The sequence below is a fragment of the Coregonus clupeaformis genome, chromosome 24 (genome assembly GCF_020615455.1).
Source record: "Coregonus clupeaformis isolate EN_2021a chromosome 24, ASM2061545v1, whole genome shotgun sequence".
Lineage (NCBI taxonomy): Eukaryota > Metazoa > Chordata > Actinopteri > Salmoniformes > Salmonidae > Coregonus > Coregonus clupeaformis.
The window spans coordinates 37,394,932-37,420,361 of record NC_059215.1 but is presented as its reverse complement, the minus strand read 5'-3'; the positions used below and the strand labels follow the sequence as shown (position 1 = coordinate 37,420,361).

General features: G+C 41.5%; 1 protein-coding gene across 1 annotated transcript; it reads right to left on the bottom strand.

The window, feature by feature from the left end:
* Positions 1–5,847: 5,847 nt before the first annotated feature.
* On the bottom strand, positions 5,848–23,999 carry LOC121538208 (probable G-protein coupled receptor 173). The gene is made up of 2 exons (XM_041846026.1): positions 22,976–23,999; positions 5,848–10,790 (listed from the first exon to the last, which is right to left on the bottom strand). Exon 2 carries the CDS (start codon positions 10,548–10,550, stop codon positions 9,387–9,389), a length of 1,164 nt encoding a protein of 387 aa, XP_041701960.1. The 5' UTR covers positions 10,551–10,790; positions 22,976–23,999; the 3' UTR covers positions 5,848–9,386.
* Between the last annotated feature and the right edge of the window lie 1,431 nt (positions 24,000–25,430).

Genomic DNA, 25,430 nt, shown 5'->3' with positions numbered 1-25,430 from the left:
ACAACACCACTAGATGGTGCAACTGCATTCCTATGTACACCTTCCGTTTATACTTGTCCTGACATTATGGCTGCGTTTAAACAAACAGTCCAATGCTGATATTCTTTTCACTAATTGGTCTTTTGATCAATCAGATCAGCTATTTAGCCAATAATTGGGCAAAATATCAGAATTGGGCTGCCTGTGTAAATGCAGTGTAAGTATTTGCAAAAGCTCAAATGGCAAAAATATGACATGTCTCTGGGTAGACATTTAGACAGTAATACCTGTATTATCTTTCATCCCAGTCTTTCAGTAAAGAGTAATGCTTGTCCCTCTGTTACCCACACACACGACACTCTCTCTGTCCTTGTCCCCTCCACTCTGCCTGTTCTCACCTCCCACTCGCTCAGATGAAATCACCAGGCCACAGCTGCCTCCGCTCTTGGCTCAAGGATATGTACTGGAGCTCTTTAGTCATGGCTGCATAGGCAGTAACTGGCATTAGTGAACACAGCACAGCCCCCCCATGTCAATGCAATGGTACCAAAACACGCCATTTTTCTATTGACACGTTAAGAGTCAGGAGGCAGCTCCCTGTTAGTTAGCAATCAGGGACTATCATAGCTCAGCTGGTAGAGCACAGCACTTGTAACGCCAGGGTAGTGGATTCGATCCCCGGGACCACCCATACACAAAAATGTATGCACGTATGACTGTAAGTCGCTTTGGATAAAAGTGTCTGCTAAATGGCATATTATTATTATTATTATTATTATTATTATCATACTATCTCCGTGCTCTGAATCCTATGGTCAGGCAATTGGCTCTGGTTAGCATTAGCTTTCCTTAGGAGGTCAGATGGTGTGCAGGAGCACCAGAGCCCGGGGCAGCAGGGGACCGATGGGTGGTCGCGCTAGGGTAGGTTAGGTGTGTGCTGGGACCCTTATTGAATTTGCTGGATTTCTGGAGGATCAGATATGCTAAGCACAGGCAAAGAAACACGAGGCTAAGGAAATGGAGCATAAGCCAAAGCACCCAGATGGCCCCAGTGTGGAACGGCCATGTGTGAGAACAGGGATTTTATTATATGAATAGGCTGACTAGAGCGTTGTTTTCAGGTTGCTGAGGATATACAGTTCTCTAAAGAACTATTTAGAAAGATCTTCATGTTTTTTATACTTTGGTCATATTGAAGAAAATATGTATTTCTATGTACAGGTATGACGATTTCACCTACAGCATGTGGGATAGCATCAAATTAAAATACACTGAACAAATATAAACGCAACGTGCAACAATTAAAGATTTTACTGAGTTACAGTTCATATAAGGAAATCAGTCAATTGAAATAAATAGGCCCTAATCTATGGATTTCACATGATTGGGAATACAGATATGGATCTGATGGTCACAGATACCTTAAAAATAGTTAGGGCTGTGGATCAGAAAACCAGTCAGTATGTGGTGTGACCACCATTTGCCTCATGCACATCTCCTTCACATAGATTTGATCAGGCTGTTGATTGTGGCCCGTGGAATGTTGTCCCACTCCTCTAAAATGGCTGTGCGAAGTTGCTGTATATTGGCGGGAACTGGAACACGGTGTCGATCCAGAGCATCCCAAACGTGCTCAATGGGTGACATGTCTGGTGAGTATGGGGCGGCATGTAGCTTAGTGGTTAAGAGCGTTGTGCCTGTAACCGAAAGATCGCTGGTTCTAATCCCCGAGCTGACTAGGTGAAAAATCTGTCGATGTGCCCTTGAGCAAGGCACTTAACCCCAATTGTTCCTGTAAGTCGCTCTGGATAAGAGCGTCTGCTAAATGACTAAAATGTAAATGTATGCTGGCCATGGAAGAACTGGGACATTTTCAGCTTCCAGGAATTGTGTACAGATCCTTGCGACATGGGGCCATGCATTATCATGCTGAAACATGAGGTGATGGCGGCGGATGAATGGCATGACAATGGGCCTCAGGATCTCGTGTATTTAAATTGCCATTGCTAAAATGCAATTGTGTTCGTTGTCTGAAGCTTATGCCTGCCCGTACCATAACCCCACCAACACCATGGGGCACTCTGTTCACAACGTTGACATCAGCAAACCGCTCGCCCACACTATGCCATACACGCTGTCTGCCATCTGCCCGGTACAGTTGAAACCAGGATTCATCCATGAAGAGCACACTTCTCCAGCGTGCCAGTGGCCATTAAAGGTGAGCATTTTCCCACTGAAGTCGCTTACGAGGCCGAACTGCAGTCAGGTCAAGACCCTGGTGAGGACGACGAGCATGCAGATGAGCTTACCTGAGACTGTTTCTTCGGTTGTGCAAACCCACAGTTTCATCAGCTGTCTGGGTGGCTGGTCTCAGACGATCCCACAGGTGAAGAAGCCGGAAGTGGAGGTCCTGGGTTGGCATGATTACACGTGGTCTGCGGTTCTGAGCCATTTGGATGTACTGCCAAATTCTCTAAAACGACGTTGGAGGTCGGCTTATGGTAGAGAAATGAACATTACATTCTCTGGCAATAGCTCTGGTGGACATTCCTGCAGTCAACATGCCAATTGCACGCTCCCTCAAGACTTGAGACATCTGTGACATTGTGTTGTGTGAAAAAACTGCACATTTTAGAGTGGCCTTTTATTGTCCTCATCACAAGGGGCACCTGTGTAATGAACATGCTATTTAATCAGCTTCTTGATATGCCACACCTGTCAGGTGGATGGATTATCTTGGCAGAGGAGAAATGCTCACTAACAGGGATGTAAACAAATTTGTGCAAAAAATTGAGAGAAATACGTTTTTGTGCATATGGAACATTTCTGGGATCTTTTATTTCAGCTCATGATACCTGGGACCAACACTTCACATGTTTCTTTTTTATATTTTTGTTCACTATATGTTCGAGGGGAAGCTTTGCAAGTTTGATGCTGAAAGTTAGTATAAAGGAAAGATTGCATCACAAGTTGAAACATAGCATATAGTAATGTTACGGTTCTGCAAGTTGATCATGAGCCTCTTTCTACCCACAAGTGGGGCTAAACTCTTTGCAACTTGGTGACCTTATGAAGATGGATAACAAGGCATGAAAAAGGAAGACAGTATCTTTACTGCCTTTAAATTAATTCACTGTACAAGATGGTATCTTGTAACCTTGTGACATCATTATTTTGGGGCGGGGTTATGTCCTCTTTCTGTTGCGTGGGCTAAAAACAATTGTGAGTGCAATACACACAATAAATGTTATCAATAATACCCCAGGTGAAGAGCAACATACAGGTAACTGCCAAAATAAAGGAAACACTTGAGTAAATGAGGGATTCAAAGTGTAAGGAAAGCAGGTGCTTCCACACAGGTGTGGTTCCTGAGTTAATTAAGCAGTTAACATCCCATCATGCCTAGTAAAATCATGTATAAAAATGCTGGGCAGGCCATTATTTTGGCAACCATGGCGATGCCTCCATTCACAGGGCACGAGTGGTCACTGAATGGTTTGATGAGCATGAAAACAATGTAAACCGTATGCCATGGCTGTCTCAGTCACCAGATTGCAACCCAATTGAACACTTATGGGAGATTCTGGAGCAGCGCCTGAGACAGCGTTTTCCACCACCATCAACAAAACACCCAAATTATGGAATTTCTCATGGAAGAATGGTGTCGCATCCCTCCAATGGAGTTCTATACACTTGTAGAATCTATGCCAAGTTGCATTGAAGCTGTTCTGGCTCGTGGTGGCCCAACTCTCTATTAAGACACTTTATGTTGGTGTTTCCTTTATTTTGGCAGTTACCTGTAGCTGACAATGTTTTATAACCGGAGTCATGTCTCGACGACTGGTTGTGAATTTGGGTGTCTTGTGTTTGCATTCACAGCATAGAATAACTTCATTACTTGCTCCTAACTTTTAGATATTGTGTCCTTATCTGCTGCACGTAAGGATTGTGTTACATTTAGTCATTGCAATCTGCCAATAGTTTCAAAGGAAATTTATTTTTCATTACAAAACCAACGACAAAAATCAAAAATGGCCAGAGACATGCTTAACAGCTCAGCCAGTTTTTTTACGTTTTTTTTTATATAGTACAGAAAATATATGGAAACCACACCCTCTGACTTGCTGTTTCCATGATATTTAGGGGCCCAAAGACATTTACAAAGGTATCCTTCAAACCTCTGCTATTTTAAGTTTGATATTCAACTGCAGATTTTTGTGTGAGCTTTGACATTTTGTGGTTCAGCTTAAAGGGTAAAGTCAAAAGTATTTCAGTTCTGAGATTCAGGATTTGTTCCACTATTCAGAGACATACAGTACTAGTCAAAAGTTTGGACACACCTACTCATTCCAGGGTTTTTCTTTATTTGTTTTACTATTTTCTACATTGTAGAATAATAGTGAAGACATCAAAACGATGAAATAACACATATGGAGTCATGTAGTAACCAAAAAAGTGTTAAACAAATCAAAATATATTTTATATTTGAGATTCTTCAAATAGCCACCCTTTGCCTTGATGACAGCTTTGCACACGCTTGGCATTCTCTCAACCAGCTTCATGAGGTAGTCACCTGGAATGCATTTCAATTAACAGGTCTGCCTTCTTAAAAGCTAATTTGTGGAATTTCTTTCCTTCTTAATGTGTTTGAGCCAATCAGTTGTGTTGTGACAAGGTAGGGGTGGGGGGTATACAGAAGATAGCCCTATTTGGTAAAAGACCAAGTCCATATTATGGCAAGAACAGCTCAAATAAGCAAAGAGAAACAACAGTCCATCATTGCTTTAAGACATGAAGGTCAGTCAATCCAGAAAATGTCAAGAACTTTGGAAGTTTCTTCAAGTGCAGTCGCAAAAACCATCAAGCGCTATGATGAAACTGGCTCTCATGAGGACCGCCACAGGAATGGAAGACCCAGAGTTAACTCTGCTGCAGAGGATAAGTTCATTAGATTTATCAGCCTCAGCAATTGCAGCCCAAATAAATGCTTCACAGAGTTCAAGTAACAGACACATCTCAACATCAACTGTTCAGAGGACACTATATGAATCACGCCTTCATGGTCGAATTGCTGCAAAGAAACCACTACTAAAGGACACCAATAAGAAGAAGAGACCTGCTGGGCCAAGAAACACGAGAAATTGACATTAGACCGGTGGAAATGTGTCCTTTGGTCTGGAGTCCAAATTTGAGATTTTTGGTTCCAACCGCTGTGTCTTTGTGAGACGCGGTGTGGGTGAAAGTGTGATCTCTGCGTGTGTATTTCCCACCGTAAAGCATGGAGGAGGAGGTGTTATGGTGTGGGGGTGCTTTGCTGGTGACACTGTCTGTGAGTTATTTAGAATTCAAGGCACACTTAACCAGCATGGCTACCACAGCATTCTGCAGCGATACGCCATCCCATCTGGTTTGGGTTTAGTGGGACTATCATTTGTTTTTCAACAGGACAATGACCCAACACACCTCCAGGCTGTGTAAGGGCTATTTTACCAATAAAGAGAGTGATGGAGTGCTGCATCAGATGACCTGGCCTCCACAATCCCCGAACTCAACCCAATTGAGATGGTTTGGGATGAGTCGGACCGCAGAGTGAAGGAAAAGCAGCCAACAAGTGCTCAGCATATGTGGGAACTCCTTCAAGACTGTTGGAAAAGCATTCCAGGTGAAGCTGGTTGAGAGAATGCCAAGAGTGTGCAAAGCTGTCATCAAGGCAAAAGGTGGCTATTTCGAAGATTCTCAAATATAAAATATACTTAGATTTGTTTAACACTTTTTTGTGTACTACATGATTCCATATGTGTTATTTCATAGTTTTGATGTCTTCATTATTATTCTACAATGTAGAAAATAGTAAAAATATATAAAAACCCTTGAATGAGTAGGTGTGTCCAAACTTTTGACTGGTAGTGTACATGACTATCCTCATGAGTCTCTTTTCATAGATTTAATGTATAATAACACTGTGGTTGCACATGTGTCTGAGGAGACAGCTTTTTCAGTCATTTTATTTTATCCAGAACATCAGTATGTATGTTGTCTGTCCACATACTGGGTCATAATAACTACAGCCACACTGTAAAATCAGTGAGTTATTAAATAAGACATTCAGATGTCAAATTGGCTAATGACTGGCTTTGGGCTTTTACAAAGCCAAAACTCTACAGAAGAGACAATTTGAATGTTAGTTCTATGACCAACATAATGCAGTGTATTTCAAATTTACACCCCAAGCCAAGATCACATATACAATTATTTTATATGATGTTATTCCTTTCACTGAGACACATTGGAAATTAATAAGAGTGCAATAATCATAGTAGCTGTGTGGGTAGAACCACTCGCCCCAAGCTTACCTGGTTAAATAAAGGTGAAATAAAAAATAAAATAAAGACACAATCTCAAACCGACTTCACCCTTCATATTCACATATGTATGCAAGAACAGAATCTGCATTGAGATAGAAGGCTCTGTAGCCCAATTTAGAGGAACTGCATGTGTAAAAATGTTTATAGGCTACCTCTTGAGGCTCTGCAGTTGAATGGTTTAAGAAGACACTCGCCTCAGGTTTTTGAATGAACCTCATTGGTTTTAGCACATTCAATTCTCTGTGTCAGGAACAGGCTTAGGATGAAAAAGACTGAATAAGCATTTGCAGGAGTGACATTTCAAAATGCAACATTTCTGGCCATTCTATTTCCCACATGTCCTTTGTTTTCATCCCTCTAGCCTCTAACATACGCACATTCATACTTGCATACAGAAACACTCACACACGTGGTATAAATATGATGACCAGGAAACCCTTCCTTCCCCCCCTCAATTCCAAGTTTGTCCATATAATACACGTTAAATAGTACAGAGGTCATAGATAATTTACAAAAGATAGTGTGCCTGAAGCAACTAAAAAAGCACTGTCAGGCATTTCTGCTTATCAAAAAATCACTCCCGGTCTCCCTCCTTCCCTCCTTTCCTCCCCAACACCAACCAACCCCAAAAAACACATATTTTTTAAATCCTTGTTTTCATAGATCAATACACAACACCAGCCTCATTCCCTCACCTCCTCCCCTCCCACTGACTGATAAGAGAAGAAACAACAACAAAAATAAATCCACAATAATCCAGGAAGGGCTTTTGTTAATTCCATTAATTGTCGGTGTTGGATTAAAGTTTCCTCTGTCCTTTACACACAATTGCACACTCCTGTGTTACAATTTAGCAAATGTTTTTTCTTTATTACAATCCTTGTTAAAGTTTTTGACTGGAGTTTTTTTTAAGATTGCGAGGAGGAGAGGTGTGTCCTCCGAAAGTAATTAATTACACAGTGTTGTGTTTCCCCATTAGTTGGAATAATCCCTTGATGTTTATTACTTCAACACATAGAGGCATACAGCTGTCAACTCTTTCTTGCATTGGTTATAAACAAACCTTTTTTTTGAGAGAGAGCGAGAGAGTAAGGCCATAATGCAGATAATAGAAATAACAATTCAATTATCTGTAGCTTTTTCATTGTTATTGTTCGTTTTTGTTGTTGTTATTGTTTGCAGACAACATTAGAGCATTTAGAAAACCAAAATAAACGTACATTTGTACCCACAAAGGGATAGTATCACATTCCAGACCTCTGCTTGACATTCACTTAAGATATTACAATCTCTGTGTCCCGGCCTACACTTGGTTCGCATTCTGGTTCAAGTCTAAATCATGTTAAGAAAAAAACAATTGATTTATCATCAATTCTCAAATGTGTGCAAAAATATAAATTGGCCATATTTTCCCCTACCTCTCTACCAAGACATTCATGTGAAGTGATGATGTCATCAAAGATAAATAACTTTATCCTATCTGAAGATCTAAACATTCTGGTTTAGCTTTTATGAACATTTACTATCAACTGTCTTTTTAAACAATTTCAGATTTATAAAAGAGATTTCCAAGGTTCAATCATCTGCAACAATACCACATGCAGCAAAAGGAATTTAGCAAGAGCATAGAGCATTTTCTGTCAATTTATCATTGTTTTTCTTTTATAAAGTGGTCTCAAGTTCTCAGTTTGTCACTGATTGGGGCATTGGTCTGTTTAAGTTATTCTCAGAAATAAAGGGATAACACATATCAGCTAAACATGTACTTCATAATTCTGTCTGCCTATTAACACTTCACAATTATTATCTGCTCATTTTTGTTAAACGCTAATGAACACAAGATCCAACTGTTCTCGATGGCAGCTCTTTTAACATTTTCCCCATTTCCCATAGTTTATTCATTGGAAGTGTTAGACCAAATTAGAATGTAATAGCAGGTGTTCATAACGTATGTCCGTGCCATATTAACTCTTGTTGTCTTTTCATGATAGCCTCTTGTCAGTTTCTACTTCCGCCGACTAAATCCTGCAAGTTTTCTTTCAAGGGTATTAGTTGTGCAAAGCATCGAAATGAATGTAGACATTTTTTCAAGATATTTCAAGATGGACAAATAAATAAACATAATAATTAATCTGAGAAACCCCAAATAAATCCCAAATGAAGCCAACAGTGCCTGAGTATGCTATTTGTACAAAACTCATAATTTCTCTGTTTGACTGTGTTACTGATGCCTTTGATTCAAGCAGATGAAGGAAGCAGTGCTAGCACACTCTCCTATTAGTCATTCACTAGCAAATCGTCAGAGGACCATCTGACATTTTTGGTCTGAGAGAGAACAGACGAGGGAGTGACTGAGCAAAACGACCAGGTTGTCCCCACAACCTACAGAAATGTTGCCACCCTCACTTCAATCTCTTTCACAATAGAAGGCCCAGAAGGATAATTATCTTGGCCTCGCCACATTAAAAGTTAGAATACAAACATGCATCTGAGATTGACTGTTTGAGTTGTTGGTTTAGTCTCGTATTCTGTCTGTGTGGAGAAGGAATCCCTCTCTTAAATTAGTTTCCTGACCAAGGCCAAAAAAGGAAAAGCTTTTTTTTTTTATGTCAGTTAGCAATGTAACTGATCTCAAATAAGGCCAAATCTATACGCAGGGGTCAAAGGTGTTTTTGGTTTGATAATAGAATTATGAAATAAAACATTCTTCCTATAATAATTTTAGACCAACAATTGGTTTCATGGTTTCTACACTGCCGCAACCACATGCCTTTTTAAGAAGAATTTAGAACATCCCAAATGAGTTTCAAAAGCTTCTCTGACAAGGAGAAACCTAGATACATCACACGGAGGTGAAATGAAATTCTGAAATTCTCACCACTTCAGCAGTTCCCGATTGAACCCACCACTTTTAAAGCATCTTGCACTGAATCAAAGGCCACAACAACTAAAATGGTCCCTCATGCCATCCTAACCACTCACAGACATCCCTGCCACCGCCCCTCCGCACCCTCCCCAGGTAAAGACCGCCCACCGTCCCCATCACATGACGAAGTAAGGCTCTCGGGGCAGATGAGGTTTAGTCCTACAGCAGGCTGGCAGGTGGGCCAGGAGACCCTTCTTCAGGTCCTTGTTGAGGAAGAAACAAACGATGGGGTTGACCCCTGCCTGGGCAAAGCTCATCCATACGGTGGTGGAGAGGTACCGGTGCGGTATGGTGCAGGCCTTGACAAACACCCGCCAATAGCAGGCCACTATGTAGGGCGACCACAGTACCAGGAACAACAGGGTGATCATGTAGAACATCCTCCCGAGCTGCTTCTCCGCCTTGAACTCCTCCATGCCCAGCAGTCGCCGGTTCTGGTTGTGCAAGTTCTGCCGGATGCCCAGCAGGGTGGGCGGCATGGGGCCCCGGCCGAAGCCCGCGATCCAGTTGGCTGCCGCCTGGCCGGTAGCCCCGGGCCCGTGGAAGGTCCAGTTTTGGCTGATGGCTGGCACCATCTGGACGGGCTTCATCTTGCGGTGCTTGTACTCGAAGAGCAGCAGCTTCATATAGACCACGTGCGTAGCCAGGATCAGCACGGCCAGCATCAGCATAAAGCCCAGTGTGTCATTAGCCTTGAAGTAGCGGTGCTCGAAGATGCACTGGTCCTCCTCGCGGATGAACTTGTACGTGCCCACATCAAAGACGGGTGGGAAGGCCATTGCCACTGACAGCGTCCACACCATGCACACCACTGCCACGCACGTCCAGAAGGTCATGCGCTTGGTGTAGAAGCGGTGGTGGGCGATGGCCATGTAACGCGTCACGCTGATGCAAAAGAGCATGAAGGCAGCATGGAAGCAGAAGAGCACAGCCATGAAGGCCACCACCTTGCAGCTGAGCACGCTGTAGGTCCAGGCCGAGCCGTTCTTGATGGACACCAGCACGAAGGGGAAGCAGACAGCTGAGCGGATGGTGTCAGCCAGGCACAGGTCCAACAGGAAGTAGTAGGGGGCCTTGTGCAGGGCCCGGTCCCTGAGGACCAACAGCGACACCACCAGGTTCCCCACCAGGCTGATGCAGATGATCAGACCCAGTAGGACCAGTTTGATGTATGTGGACACGGCCGACGACGGGCCCCCGACTGCCATTCCTCCCGTCGTGGCCACCACTGCAGCCAGGGGACCGCCGAGCCCCTCGCTGCTGTCATTGCCATTGGCCATCCCTTTGGATCCCGTGTCAAGCCCTCTTTTCTCCTGAAATCCACCCCTCTTCCTTCTCCCTCTCCTCCTCCGCCACCTCCTCCTCCTCCAGCTGCCCTTTCGTTCGTCCTCGTGGTTGCCTCTCCTCTTGAGCTCACATGGAACCGGAGCGCTTCACTCTGCATTGCCCCATTTTGCACTGAGCCCCTCGTTTCCTGTTGCGCTACCCCTCGGTGCCTCTTCTTCTTACAGAGTCAGCTCCTGTAAACAGGAAGTAAGAACAGCAAGCATTAAAAGTTTGGATGGGCATCCTGGTCTGACATGACTGGGGGATAATACAGTGTAAGCGTTTGCAGGGAATATACTGTATAAGGTTAAATATGAGAGGTGTGACTTCAGGTGTGTGACTTGAGGCTTTTCTAAAATTACAATACATTGCTTTTATGATTCCAGAATTAACCTTAGCTGAACTGCAAAAAGCAGCAGTTGTTTTTTTTTATCAGAAATGTCTACATTTCTAGGAAGTGGTGGTTATTATAAGCAGTGATTACCTAACTGTCAATATAACGCTAGGCCAGCATGCAGTTAGTTAAGAGTATGAAATGTGAGAGACGGTCATTCTCTCCAACCATGTAACTACCTATAATTACAGATGAAGTACATGGTAATAATAATGTATGTTATTCTATTTGAGTTATCGCTTAAACATAAAGATGAAATATTAGTTAAGTCTATCCCATCTGGGCTTATCCCAAAAAAAAGTTCTGCCTGTTGTTGTTTACAACATGAATACATTGTACTAAAGCCCCTATCTTCAAACGTAATACAGAAACTATTATCATAATAGTGGAGAAAGACGTTCAAGTCTGAAAACTTCATCCTCAGTATTACACAAATAATTTGTCCCACGGAATCAATCAATTGTTTCTCCAAGGGGTGAAACAGGGCTCACATAGGCATCTGCTGTAGCATGCTGTGGAACATCTTCTCCTTCCCCCTCAGCACGAATCAGATCAGCTGTTTTCTCCACACGCTACATGGCATGCCAGCAACTAGTCTGTCACGGTAATTACCTCGCTTGTTGCTAGGCTACAACACCTTATATCCTTTTTCTGTGTATGTGTGTGTGTGGGGAGGGGGTTCTCTGTGTGTATGAGGGTTTGTGTGTGTGAAGGAGATCCGGGAGGAAAAACAAATCACTTGTGAAGTTGAGATGGGATTTGCTTGCTGTGGCCTCATAGGTGCAGTCACTTTGGGGACCACTGATGAGGCATTTCCAAGAGGTTGCATTGCACAGTGACACCTGAGATATACAGTATGTCTGATAGCTCAGTAGTGTGCATGTGTAGGTGTGTGTGCGTGTGTGTGTGCGCACTTATGTATGAGTGTGTGTGAGGGGAGTCAATCTGTATTGACCATGCCACCAACCTCATTTGTATTGATGAACGCTTCGGGAGTGATCAGGGGAATGCACAGGTGATGATTATGGAGTATGACTCAAACAGAGAGAAGGGCTCAGGCCCATTGTTTCAGCGCAGGCATACTAATGTATTTCTGTCACAGTAATTACAGCAGCTTGTTGCTAAGATACAGGACCACTCTGCCTTATGCTGTGCGCGCGTTTGTGTGTGAGTGTGTGTATAAGACTGTAAGAACTGTTGTGCGGAATGGTGGGGGCATTGGAAAGTTTCAGATATGATCAGCAACAAAAAAGACACCCACCATCGCAGTCCTTCCAGCAGTGACATACTGACACTAAACGTAATGTCTGTTTCACAGACACAGATTAAGCCTAGTCCTAGATTCTCCATTGATCATGCTTTTTAGTCCAGGACTAGGCATAATCGTTGTCTGTGAAATCGGCCCAAAATGTCTAGAAGATTGTGTGGAGAATCCTGATGGTTCTTTTTTCTGGGGAGCACATACCATATGAGAAAACCAATGAAAGTAACACACGATGAACTGAGTTGTGTTCAGCTATTAGTGCAGAATATGAATCAGAGCAGAAACATGTTGTATTAGCTACTCTGTACACGTTGCACATGTCTCCATAGGTACAATACGGGTAGAGGTCAGGTATGAATGTGTATAAGCCTGCTGTATGTATTTATTATTATTATTATTATTATTATTATTATTATTATTATTATTATTATTATTATTATTATGCCCCCTGTATGTGTTTATGTAGAGTATGGTGTGTCATGCTCATAGTTCACTGAAAATACCAAAGACACATTTCCATCCATGGATGGACAATTAAGTTCTAGTCTATATTTTCTTGTGGCTTGTAATACAATAGCAAATATAGCGTGCCACGTTCAGTGTCTTTCGTCCATTTATGAAATGTATTTTATTTTTTTATAGTTGTATCAAAATTTGCTTTGACAGAATAACCAGTAAAATACTTGGTAAGTATTTTCAAATGAATATTACGGCCTGAAATTTGGCACCCATAGTTAGTTCTCACAGTACAGTCGTGGTCAAAGGTTTTGAGAATGACACAAGTATTGGTCTTCACAATGTTAGCTGCTTCAGTGTTATGAGATATTTTTGTCAGATGTTACTATGGTATACTGAAGTATAATTACAAGCATTCCATAAGTGTCAAAGGCTTTTATTGACAATTACATTAAGTTTATGCAAAGAGTCAATATTTGCAGTGTTTCCCTTCTTTTTCAAGACCTCTGCAATCCGCCCTGGCATGCTGTCAATTAACTTCTGGGCCACATCCTGACTGATGGCAGCCCATTCTTGCATAATCAATGCTTGGAGTTTGTCCGAATTTGTGGGTTTTTGTTTGTCCACCCGCCTCTTGAGGATCGACCACAAGTTCTCAATGGGATTAAGGTCTGGGGAGTTTCCTGGCCATGGACCCAACATTTCGATGTTTTGTTCCCCGAGCCACTTAGTTATCACTTTTGCCTTATGGCAAGGTGCTCCATCATGCTGGAAAAGGCATTGGTCGTCACCAAACTGTTATTGGATGGTTGGGAGAAGTTGCTCTCGGAGGATGTGTTGGTACCATTCTTTATTCATCGCTGTGTTCTTAGGCAAAATTGTGAGTGAGCCCACTCCCTTGGCTGAGAAGCAACCCCACACATGAATGGTCTCAGGATGCTTTACTGTTGACATGACACAGGACTGATGGTAGCGCTCACCTTGTCTTCTCCGGACAAGGTGTTTTCCGGATGCCCCAAACAATCGGAAAGGGGATTCATCAGAGAAAATGACTTTACCCCAGTCCTCAGCAGTCCAATCCCTGTACCTTTTGTAGAATATCAGTCTGTCCCTGATGTTTTTCCTGGAGAGAAGTGGCTTCTTTGCTGCCCTTCTTGGCACCAGGCCATCCTCCAAAAGTCTTCGCCTCACTGTGCATGCAGATGCACTCACACCTGCCTGCTGCCATTCCTGAGCAAGCTCTGCACTGGTTGTGCCCCGATCCCGCAGCTGAATCAACTTTAGGAGACGGTCCTGGCGCTTGCTGGACTTTCTTGGGTGCCCTGACGCCTTCTTCACAACAATTGAACCTCTTTCCTTGAAGTTCTTGATGATCCGATAAATGGTTGATTTAGGTGCAATCTTACTAGCAGCAATATCCTTGCCTGTGAAGCCCTTTTTGTGCAAAGCAATGATGACGGCACATGTTTCCTTGCAGGTAAACCATGGTTAACAGAGGAAGAACAATGATTTCAAGCACCACCCTGACTAATCTCCCAGTCCCTGCTGCTGAAAGAAATCCCCACAGCATGATGCTGCCACCACCATGCTTCACCATAGGGATGGTGCCAGGTTTCCTCCAGACGTGACGCTTGGCATTCAGGCCAAAGAGTTCAATCTTGGTTTCATCAGACCAGAGAATCTTGTTTCTCATGGTCTGAGAGTCTTTAGGTGCCTTTTGGCAAACTCCAAGCAGGCTGTCATGTGCTTTTTGCTGAGGAGTGGCTTCCGTCTGGCCACTCTATCATAAAGGCCTGATTGGTGGAGTGCTGCAGAGATGGTTGTCCTTCTGGAAGGTTTACCCATCTCCACAGAGGAACTCTGGTGCTCTGTCAGAGTGACCATCGGGTTCTTGGTCACCTCCCTGACCAAGGCCCTTCTCCTCTGATTGCTCAGTTTGGCCTGGCGGCTAACTTTAGTAAGAGTCTTGGTGGTTCCAAACTCCTTCCATTTATGAATGATGGAGGCCACTGTGTTCTTGGGGACCTTCAATGCTGCAGAATTTCCCCGGATCTGTGCCTCGACACAATCCTGTCTCGGAGCTCTACAAACAATTCCTTCGTCCTCACGGTTTGGTTTTTGCTCTGATGCACTGTCAACTGTGGGACCTTATATAGACAGGTGTGTGCCTTTCCAAATCATGTCCAATCAATTGAATTTACCACAGGTGGATTCCAATCAAGTTGTAGAAACATCTCAAGGATGATCAATGGAAATAGGATGCACCTGAGCTTAATTTCGAGTCTCATAGCAAAGGGTCAGAATACTTATGTAAATAAGGTATTTCTGTTTTTTTGTTTTAATAAATTTGCTAATATTTCTAAAAACCTGTTTTCGCTTTATCATTATGGGGTATTGTGTATAGATTGATGAGGATTTTTATTTATTTAATCTATTTTAGGATAAGGCTGTAACGTAATAAAATGTGGAAAAGGTGAAGGGGTCTGAATACTTTCCAAATGCACTGTACCTTAGTTATTATAAAGTACTACCACAGTTTCTCATATCCCAGTGTTCCTTGGTGACCCCAGTCCTCCTTCATTCAAAATAACACCCATATTATTGAATAGTAATACCGATACAGTTGCGGTCAAATATATTGGCACCCTTTCACTTTTCTTAAATAGCTCCCTATTTTTCTAAAATACGTTTAAATAGAAAAAAAGCGTTGTCTCCACACCTTGTTATTGGATTTTCAACATTGCAGAATCAATTCAATTTTTTTAAACCTACGTTTATAATTTTAATTTAGAAAATACAGACAAATGACTAGGACAGAATGACTGGCATCCCGGAGCTAGTACTTGGTTGCACAGCCTTTGGCCAAGATAACTGCAGACGAACGCTTCTTGTAGCCTTCAATGAGCTTTCTGATGACAATTTGGCCCGCTCTTCAGCAGCAAACTGCTCTACTTCAATATTTGAGGGCTGCCCTCCACCAACTGCTGTTTTCAGATCTCGCCATAGGTTTTTGGATGTGATTCAGATCTGAACTATTCGCTGGCCACTCCAGAACAGTCCAGCATTTCTTTTTGAACATTACTGGGTGCTCTTTTTATGTGTGTTTGGGCTCGTTGTCCTGCTGGAAGACCACAGCCTTCATTGGACTCCAAACACCTGATAATCTGCTGATATCAATATGCCTTGCGCACATTCAAGGACCCCAATACCAGAGAGGCAGCAAAGCAACCCCACAGTATTATCCTCTTATTTTTTAAATTCAACTTATTTTAGAAGAACTAGGGAATTATTTAACAAAGGTGCAAGGGTGCCAATATATTTGGCCACAACTATTAATGAATAAGAACTGAAATACCTAGCTAAATGTACATTAAACCAATTTCAATATGGCAAAAAACTCAAACAAATCGGGGCCTACATTCTTGTTATTCTCATATGTAAGGATCTAGTTTTAATTTATTGCTGTGTTATATTTCAGTATTTTTTTTTACATGCTCACCAAATCAGTCATGAGAATTACACTCCACGGACTTGTGATTGTTTTTTTCAAAACCAAAGCAATGACACAGTTTTGTGTTGCTAGTTAATGAAAGGATACCTTAACTAGACCTACCCCATTCTTCAAATCAAACAAATATCTTTCTGCATATATCTGATCATCTATTCATATACCTATTTCTCTTCCATACACTACTTATTTGTGTCTCGAAAATGGTGTCACCAGGCTCGTTTGCGCCTTACAACAGTAGGCCTTCTTACAGCCTTTTCTAATATTCTAGCCACTAAAGGTCCATGTCACATGTAATAGCCCAGAGCCTTAAATTTGGATTATAGATTATGTATCTCATTATAATGCTCTGGAACAGCCTAATTCATTCAAACATCATAGGACATAGGCCTACAATGATGGTGGTGCTTGAATGGGAGGCACCAATAGTGTAGGCTACTATAACAAATAATTCCTCTATTAATTTACCAATTATTAGGCTATAACAAATGTACGTTTCTGCTATTGACACAGACAAGTGACACTCAACAACATATATAGCTATTGTTGATCTAACTCAATGCCTGTTGTAGCTTAGTGGGTAAGAGCGTTGTGCCAGTAACCGAAAGGTCGCTGGTTCTAATCCCCGAGCCGACTAGGTGAAAAATCTGTCGATGTGCCCTTGAGCAAGGCACTTAACCCTAATTGCTCCTGTAAGTCGCTCTGGATAAGGGCGTCTGATAAATGACTAAAAATGTAAATGTAAAAAATGTAATCTATAGTATTCCACAAATGTAAATTTGTGAATGCTATTTTGAAGATACATACAGTGCCTTCAGAAAGTATTCACACCCCTTGACTTTTTCCACATTTTGTTGTGTTACAGCCTGAATTTAAAATGGATTAAATATAGATTTTGTGTCACTGGCCTACATACAATACCCCATAATGTCAAAGTGGAATGATGTTTTAAGATTAAAAAAAAAAAAATTACAAATGAAAAGCTGAAATGTCTTGAGTCAGTAAGTATTCAACCCCTTTGTTATGGCAAGCCTAAATAAGTTCAGGAGTAAAAATGTGCTTAACAAGTCACATAGTAAATTGCATGGACTCACTCTGTGTGCAATAATAGTGTTTAACATGATTTTGAATGACCACCTCATCTCTGTACCCCACACATACAATTATCTGTAAGGTCCTTCAGTCGAGCAGTGAATTACAAAAACATATTTAACCACAAAGACCAGGGAGGTTTTCCAATGCCTTGCAAAGAAGGGCACCTATTGGTAGATGGCATAGACTTTTAAGCCGATTTGAGTCAAAACTGTAACTAGGCAACTCAGGAACATTCAATGTCGTCTTGGTAAGCAACTCCAATGTATATTTACCTTGTGTTTTAGGTTATTGTCCTGCTGAAAGGTGAATTTGTTGTTTCAGTCTGCTTTCCAACAGACACCAGGAGACATATTCACCTTTCAGCAGGACAATAACCTAAAACACAAGGCCAAATCTACACTGGAGTTGCTTACCAAGACGACATTGAATGTTCCTGAGTGGCCTAGTTACAGTTTAGACTCAAATCGGCTTAAAAGTCTATGGCAAGACTTGAAAATGTCTGTTTGCTGTCTTAAAATTACATCTAAAAATGTATACAATTGTATTTTTGTTCCTACTGATGTGGAAGAAAAATTATGGAATATTTTTCAAATTAATACAAAATAAAAAACAAAGATGTCTTGATTGCATATGTCTTCACACCCCAGAGTTAATACTTGGTGGAAGCACATTTGGCAGCCATTACAGCTATAAAACATTGTGAATAAGATTATACCAACATTGCACAACTCTTAGGGCAACATACTGTATATCCATTGTTTTTGTCGAAATTGCTCAAGCTCAGTAAACTGTGTTGGGAGTCATTGATAGACAGCAATATTCAAATGTTGTCTCTGATTTTCAAGCAGATTTAAGTCAGGACTGAGACTGGACCATTCAGGAACAATGAACACCCATTGGAAAGCCATTCTGGTGTGTCTTTGGCATTCAAATTTGTGTAATTGTCCCTCTGAAAAATAAAACTCTTTCCCAGGAATACCTAAACCTGGGAAAGAGTTTTATTTTTCAGAGGGACAATTACACATATACACACATATCTATATACAGTACCAGTCAAAAGGGTTTTTCTTTATTTTGACTTTTTTCTACATTGTAGAATAATAGTGAAGACATCAAAATGATGAAATAACACATATGGAATCATGTAGTAACCAAAAAAGTGTTAAACAAATCAAAATATATTTTAGATTCTTCAAAGTAGCCACCCTTTGCCTTGATGACAGCTTTACACAGTCTTGGCATTCTCTCAACCAGCTTCATGAGGAATGCTTTTCCAACATTCTTGAAGGAGTTCCTTTTCCTTCACTCTGCGGTCCAACTCATCCCAAACCATCTCAATTAGGTTGAGGTCGGGTGATTGTGGAGGCCAGGTCATCTGATGCAGCACTCAATCACTCTCCTTGGTCAAATAGCCCTTACACAGCCTGGAGGTGTGTTTTGGGTCATTGTCCTGTTGAAAAACAAATGATAGTCCCACTAAGCGCAAACCAGATGGGATGGCGTATCGCTGCAGAATGCTGTGGTAGCCATGCTGGTTAAGTGTGTCTTGAATTCTAAATAAATCACAGACAGTGTCACCAGCAAAGCACCCCCACATCATCACACCTCCTCATCAATGCTTCACGTGTGAACCACACATTCGGAGATCATCCGTTCACCTACTCTGCGTCTCACAAAGACACGGTGGTTGGAACCAAAAATCTCACATTTGGACTCATCAGACCAAAGGACAGATTTCCACCGGTCTAATGTCCAATGCTCGTGTTTCTTGGCCCAAGCAAGTCTCTTCTTCTTAATGGTGTCCTTTAGTAGTGGTTTCTTTGCAGCAATTCGACCATGAAGGCTTGATTCACGCAGTCTCCACTGAACAGTTGATGTTGAGATGTGTATGTTACTTGAACTCTGTGAAGCATTTATTTGGGCTGCAATCTGAGGTACAGTTAATTGCCAATTTCTGAGGCTGGTAACTCTATTGAACTTATCCTCTGCAGCAGAGGTAACTCTGGGTCTTCCTTTCCTGTGGCGGTCCTCATGAGAGCCAGTTTCATCATAGCGCTTGATGGTTTTTGCGACTGCACAAAGTTCTTGAAATTTTCCGGATTGACTGACCTTCATGTCTTAAAGTAATGATGGACTGTCGTTTCTCTTTGCTTATTTGAGCTGTCTTGGCATAATATGGACTTGGTCTTTTACCTTGTCACAACACAACTGATTGGCTCAAACGCATTAAGAAGGAAAGAAATTCCACAAATTAACTTTTAACAAGGCACAACTGTTAATTTAAATGCATTCCAGGTGACTACCTCATGAAGCTGTGTCACGGATTCTGCCGAGGCTGCTCCTCCTCCTTGCTCGGGCAGGCTTCGGCGTTCGTCGTCCCCGGAGTACTAGCTGCTGCCGTTCGATGTTATCGGTGTTTGTTTAGTTTTGTCTGTATTGTTTACACCTGTTCGTCATTATGTTTAATTGTTTCCCTTATATTACCCCTGTCTCTCATCAGGACATTGTGTGTGATTGTTTTTCCCTTCACGGTTGTCATTTTAGTGAGCGGGTTATTTCCTCCCTGCGTGGAGTTATTTCTGTGTTCTTTTGGATCCTTATCGGATTAAAGTACGTGTCCGAGAGTTCTGTGTCCTGCGCCTGACTTCTTTTACCGCATCTCACCGACAGTCGTGACAAGCTGGTTGAGAGAATGCCAAGATTGTTTAAAGCTGTCATCAAGTCAAAGGGTGGCTATTTGAAGAATCTTGAATATAAAATATATTTTGATTTGTTTAACACTTTTTTGGTTACTACATGATTCCATATGTGTTATTTCATAGTTTTGATGTCTTCACTATTATTCTACAATGTAGAAAATAAAAAAATAAAATAAAAAAAAACTTGAATGAGTAGGTGTGTCCAAACTTTTGACTGGTACTATATATATATATGTAATAATAATATAAACGCAACATCAAATCACTTTTTCAAACATGCAACGATTTTATGTGGACATCAGTAAATTGAAATAAATTCATTAGGCCCTAATCTAAGGATTTCACATGACTGGGCAGGGGCGCAGCCATGGGTGGTCTGGGGGGGCATAGGCCCACCCACTTGGGAGCCAGCCCCACACATTAGGGAGCCAGGCCCAGCCAATCAGAATGAGTTTTTCCCCACAAAGGGGCTTTATTACAGACATAAATACTCCTTAGTTTCATCAACTGTCCGGGTGGCTGGTCTCAGACGATCCCACAGGTGAAAAAGGCTGATGTGGAGGTCCTGGTCTGCAGTTGGACATACTGCCAATTTTTCTAAAACGACGTTGGAGGCGGCTTATGGTAGAGAAATGAACATTAAATTGTCTGGCAACAGCTCTGGTGGACATTCCTGCAGTCAGCATGCCAATTGCATGCTCCCTCAAAACTTGAGACATCTATGGCATTGTGTTGTGTGACAAAACTGCACATTTTAGAGTGGCCTTTTATTGTCCCCAGAATAAGGTGCACCTGTGTAATGATCATGCTTTTTAATCAGCTTCTTGATGTGCCACACCTGTCAGGTGGATGGATTATCTTGGCAAAGGAGAAATGCTCACTAACAGTGATGTAAAAAAAATGTGTGCACAAAATTTGAGAGAGATAAGCTTTTATTTCAGCTCATGAAACATGGGACCAACACTTTACATGTTGCGTTCATATTTTTGTTCAGTATATATATTTTTTTGCCTGACAAACTCGATAATGCATTCTGTTTCCAACAAGGCCGTTAAGTAATACTGCAAGTCAACACAGCAAGGAAATTGACTTTTTACCCTAAATGAAAAACTACAGGCTTGGGTCAAATCCAATACAACACAACAGAGTGAAACCCTCTGTTTTCAAATATTGTGGTGGCAGCATCATATTATGGGTATGCTTTTGAAAGGAGCAAAGCCCAGGTAAAAAGTTATTGGAAAACCTGCCTCAGTCTTCTGACAAGCTAAGCCTGGTATATATATATTTTTTTGCAGGATAATTCAAAGGTAATTACAAAGGACACACCAGAATGGTTTTCCAAAAGGTGTTCAGTGTTCCTGAGTGGTCCAGCTTCAGTCCTGACATTAATTGGCTTGAAAAGCTGTGGTTTGAATATTGCTGTCCATCAATGAATCCCACCCAAATTTACTGAGCTTGAACAATTTTGACAAAAACAATGGATAAATGTTGCCTACCCTAAGAGTTGTGCAAAGTTGGTAGAATCTTATTCAAAACTATTATTACTATTATTTTATTTTTTTACAATTTCCTTTAATTTTGAAAATGTGGAGTAGGTTGTGTAGATCGGTACGGTGAAAAATCAAATGTATTCACTTTTGAGATTTCGTTTTAAGGCAGCAAAGTCTGAAGACAGTGCAAGGGGTGTGTAGACTTTCGCGACTGTATCTATCTATTGTTGCTCTATCTACTGACGTGATATATCAGGTGCCACAGTGCCTGTTGTAAATTATAGTATTTCACAAATGTAACCGTAGTGAATGCTAAAATAGAAGACATACTGTGTCTACGTGACCATAATTACATCATGTGAAGTGTCAAATGATAGAACACCCCTCCTATAAACAGGTGATTGGGAAAAGTGTTCAAACGATGGAAAATAGGCCTACAGTAAAACAAAGACATTGACGAGGGAAGATTACACCTTCACTTGTATATAATTTTGATTGCAAAATGAATATACAGCATAGGGATATTTAGGCCTTATCCTATGAGCTTCATGGGAATACCGAGAGGCTATGGATCACGAAGGGAGGGGCCTGGAGAAATGGGAGTTAGTTGGTGGTAGAGAGCTGAGCTATTGTCAAGAACTGGATAGCAACAGCAATCGAGTACCGCTGCCGTGGTCGCGGTGGGAGGAGGCGACGCGGAATTCACCAACCAAAGGTTCCGGAATCACTCTGACACTGTTCAAAACCGACCGAATGCAATTATAAACAACGGTATTAGAATATGAATAAACGCATCCGGGTGCTGGGGAAAATACTATTTAATTACAATTGTGAGCAATAGGTTTAGTGTTGTGCTTGACGCGTGTTTGAATCCAAATGCATGAACAATTGCGTATAGGCCTACAGCATATTGTAGGCTGTGTCATTTGAAGCGTTCAACCAGCTCAGATCCTGTCAGAATTCACAAACAGTTGTTGATGTTTATGATAGTTGCTCAAAGAGGGCTGATGACGGTACCCCAACACCCCAGTTGCATCGCATTTGCAAATAGATAGATGATCTGTATCGATGCTGTCATAATGGACATTCGCCCAGTGAATAATATACAGCCACCGATTGATATATCCTTGTCTCCCTCCCTGCCTGTGTCCATAATGCGGTCCCCTGTTGTAATTTACCATAGGGCCTAGATCACATAAAGGCCACTCAAATCTGCAGTGGTGTCTGTGTCTATAATAACAAGAAGATTATAAGGGCCTACACGTAGCCTACAGTTTGTCTGTGGCATGCGTCATGGGGCTGCCTGAATCATAACAGTATAGGCTATGTTGTAGGCACAAAAAGGGGTTTCACAAGGGTTTCCAATAATTAACCAGGTACCTGAGGGAAAGAACAAGGCAATGTGAGGCCTAGGAGTACTTACAAAAACACAGAAACTAAAAAATGGCATAGGAAGATGAAAGGAAATCTTACCTTATGTATTATACTTGTCCTCGAGACAAAGGCTTACGGTTTTATTCTAGGCCGTTTGGGGAGCTTGTTGCGGTCCACATTATAAGGATTCAAAGATCAAGTAAAGCAACAGTAAATGGCATAGAGGGTTCAACAAAACGAGCGTCAATTCCAAATATAATCCACAATGACAAATTACTGAAAACATAAAGAATAGATGAATTAATTAATACAGGGTATTGTCACCTCCATAGAATCGTCCAGATCTTTTAATGCAAAAATAATGTCGCTTTTTGCAGACTTCTTAAATAAACACAGGTTTTAAAGAACAAAAAGTATCGTTTCCTCTTTTTTCGTGTGCATGTCATGTCTTCAGGTTTTCCATAAAGCTCTCCCAATGTTCACCAATAAATTCCCATCACACTGGCAGAATAGACAAATGAGTAAATTCCAATTGCTGACAATGTTTGCTGTTTTCAAATACGTATATCTCGGTGAATGTCATCAACTGGATCCTATCACTGGTAAATACATCTAAATTCTGAAAATAACGGTGGTCCTATTAGGCTACAGCACAATACACTTTTATTGAGGGTCTACTGATCTTGCTCTGCTTGTTGGATTCTCCATCAAAAACAGAGACGCATTTTTTCGACCATTCTAGTCTCCAGTGCAAGGAGCTGTCTTTATCTTTTCAGTGATAACACATCCTCTTGCATATCCAACTAAATGTATATGCGGACTCTCTGTTCACAGAGTACAGATCCTATGTGAAAATATGTAGCCTACACCGTGCCTGCAGGCGCCCTATATATTTACAAATGTACCCGCCTTGTTTGGTCTTTAATGAGATTGGAAAAAACATCCTTGTTTGCGGTGATAAATCCCCAAATCCCAAATCTTTCACGGACATGTCAAGTCGTTCGGAATCCAGCCTCAGTCATTGTATAAATAATGAAAACTAGGAAAATGACCAGAATGAAATGGCTGTTATAGCAATGGTGAATTGGAAACAGCGGCTCTCCCCTCGTCTCCCTTCGGATTCGGCGAGGCTAGATTCGGGATCTTTCGGCAGAGGATAGGGGCGTTGTGCAGAGTTCTGGAGAAAAAAAATGAATGCGTGTGATATACACAATCAGTCACATAACTTCAGACTGAAGCAACAGCTGCCGTTGTAGAGAGCTAAAGAAAAAGTCAGGTCCACAGCCATTTCTGTTTGAGAACACCTCATCTTGATTTTGTTTACATGACTATCTGTTTTGAGGCCATGTTTTTTTACTTGATGAATCATCATCCTCATTATCGGCCCATCATCACCATCATCACCCTCACCCCCATCCTCATCCTTATCATCATAATCATCATCATGTCTACAAATACCTCCATATTATTAGAGGTGGTCAGACTGCATCATTTCTTCACCAGGTGATGTTGGTATTGACATAAAATGCAGTGCTGTAAATCACCTCCCTTGTAAGGCACTTGGTGCCCAATCATTTAATCCTGTTTTGTCTCAGCATGACACAAGACTGTGCCGAGTGCCCTCATACCTGCCTTAACAGCTGTCCAAACCGCTGGAAGCCAGGGGAGCAGATGGCATCTCCTGACAAAAGGAAATGTTCAGGAACGAGAGTGGGACACAGAGTAACTCTCCCAAAAATTATAACAACAACCCATTGGAGGTGTTGCTTTGTTCTGAGTGGCCGGGAAATAATGCAAAACTGTAGAGTATTAGCTTGTTCATCCAAGGTCAACATCAAAGTAAATGGTGAATATATGAAATAATAATGGACTTATAGGAACTTGAATTTTCTGTCATTGTCCTCTTCTTGCCATTGTATGTATGGCAAGTGAGGCATAATGTGCACCCCCAACCGGGAAGCCAGGTCATAGGTTTGATCTTGGCTGGGAGGCAGAGTGAACTACAGCCTGTCCCTTCTGGTCATGATTCCTAGACAACTGGTTCTACCTGTCTCAAAGGACCATAAAAAAGAGCTGAATATCATATGGAGTAGTCTGGGAACCTACAGTCTATGATGTGTACGGACCTGGGGAGTCTGAGACCCAATAAACAGGGGTTATTACCCCCTATTGTTTTATATGTTATGGTACTAATATTAAGCTATATAATAGTAAGCATACCAAAACTATGGATGGCAGATTCTGTAGGTTTTTACACTACCTTATTAATAAGATTTGGTAAATCTGTAATTTGGGTGAACTTTCCCTTTAACAGAGATGATCCAGCTCTCTCAATAGCCTTGTGCTCACATGTTTCTGGTGCCATCTGTTGGTATAACTACTACAGTGTTATCTGAATAAACATGAACTGAATTTAACATGAACTAACTGAAATTTGATGAGAGTTACTCATTCAACTAGGCTGAGTTCTGAAATAAGTTTTAGGACAAAACGAAACGACATTTGGTCAATCTGCATTCTCAGTCAAAGTCTTGAAAAAATGTTTAATTCATTA

Coding starts and splice junctions, on each gene's coding strand:
- LOC121538208 (XM_041846026.1), bottom strand. CDS start 10,550: ATGGCCAATGGCAATGACAGCAGCGAGGGGCTCGGCGGTCCCCTGGCT.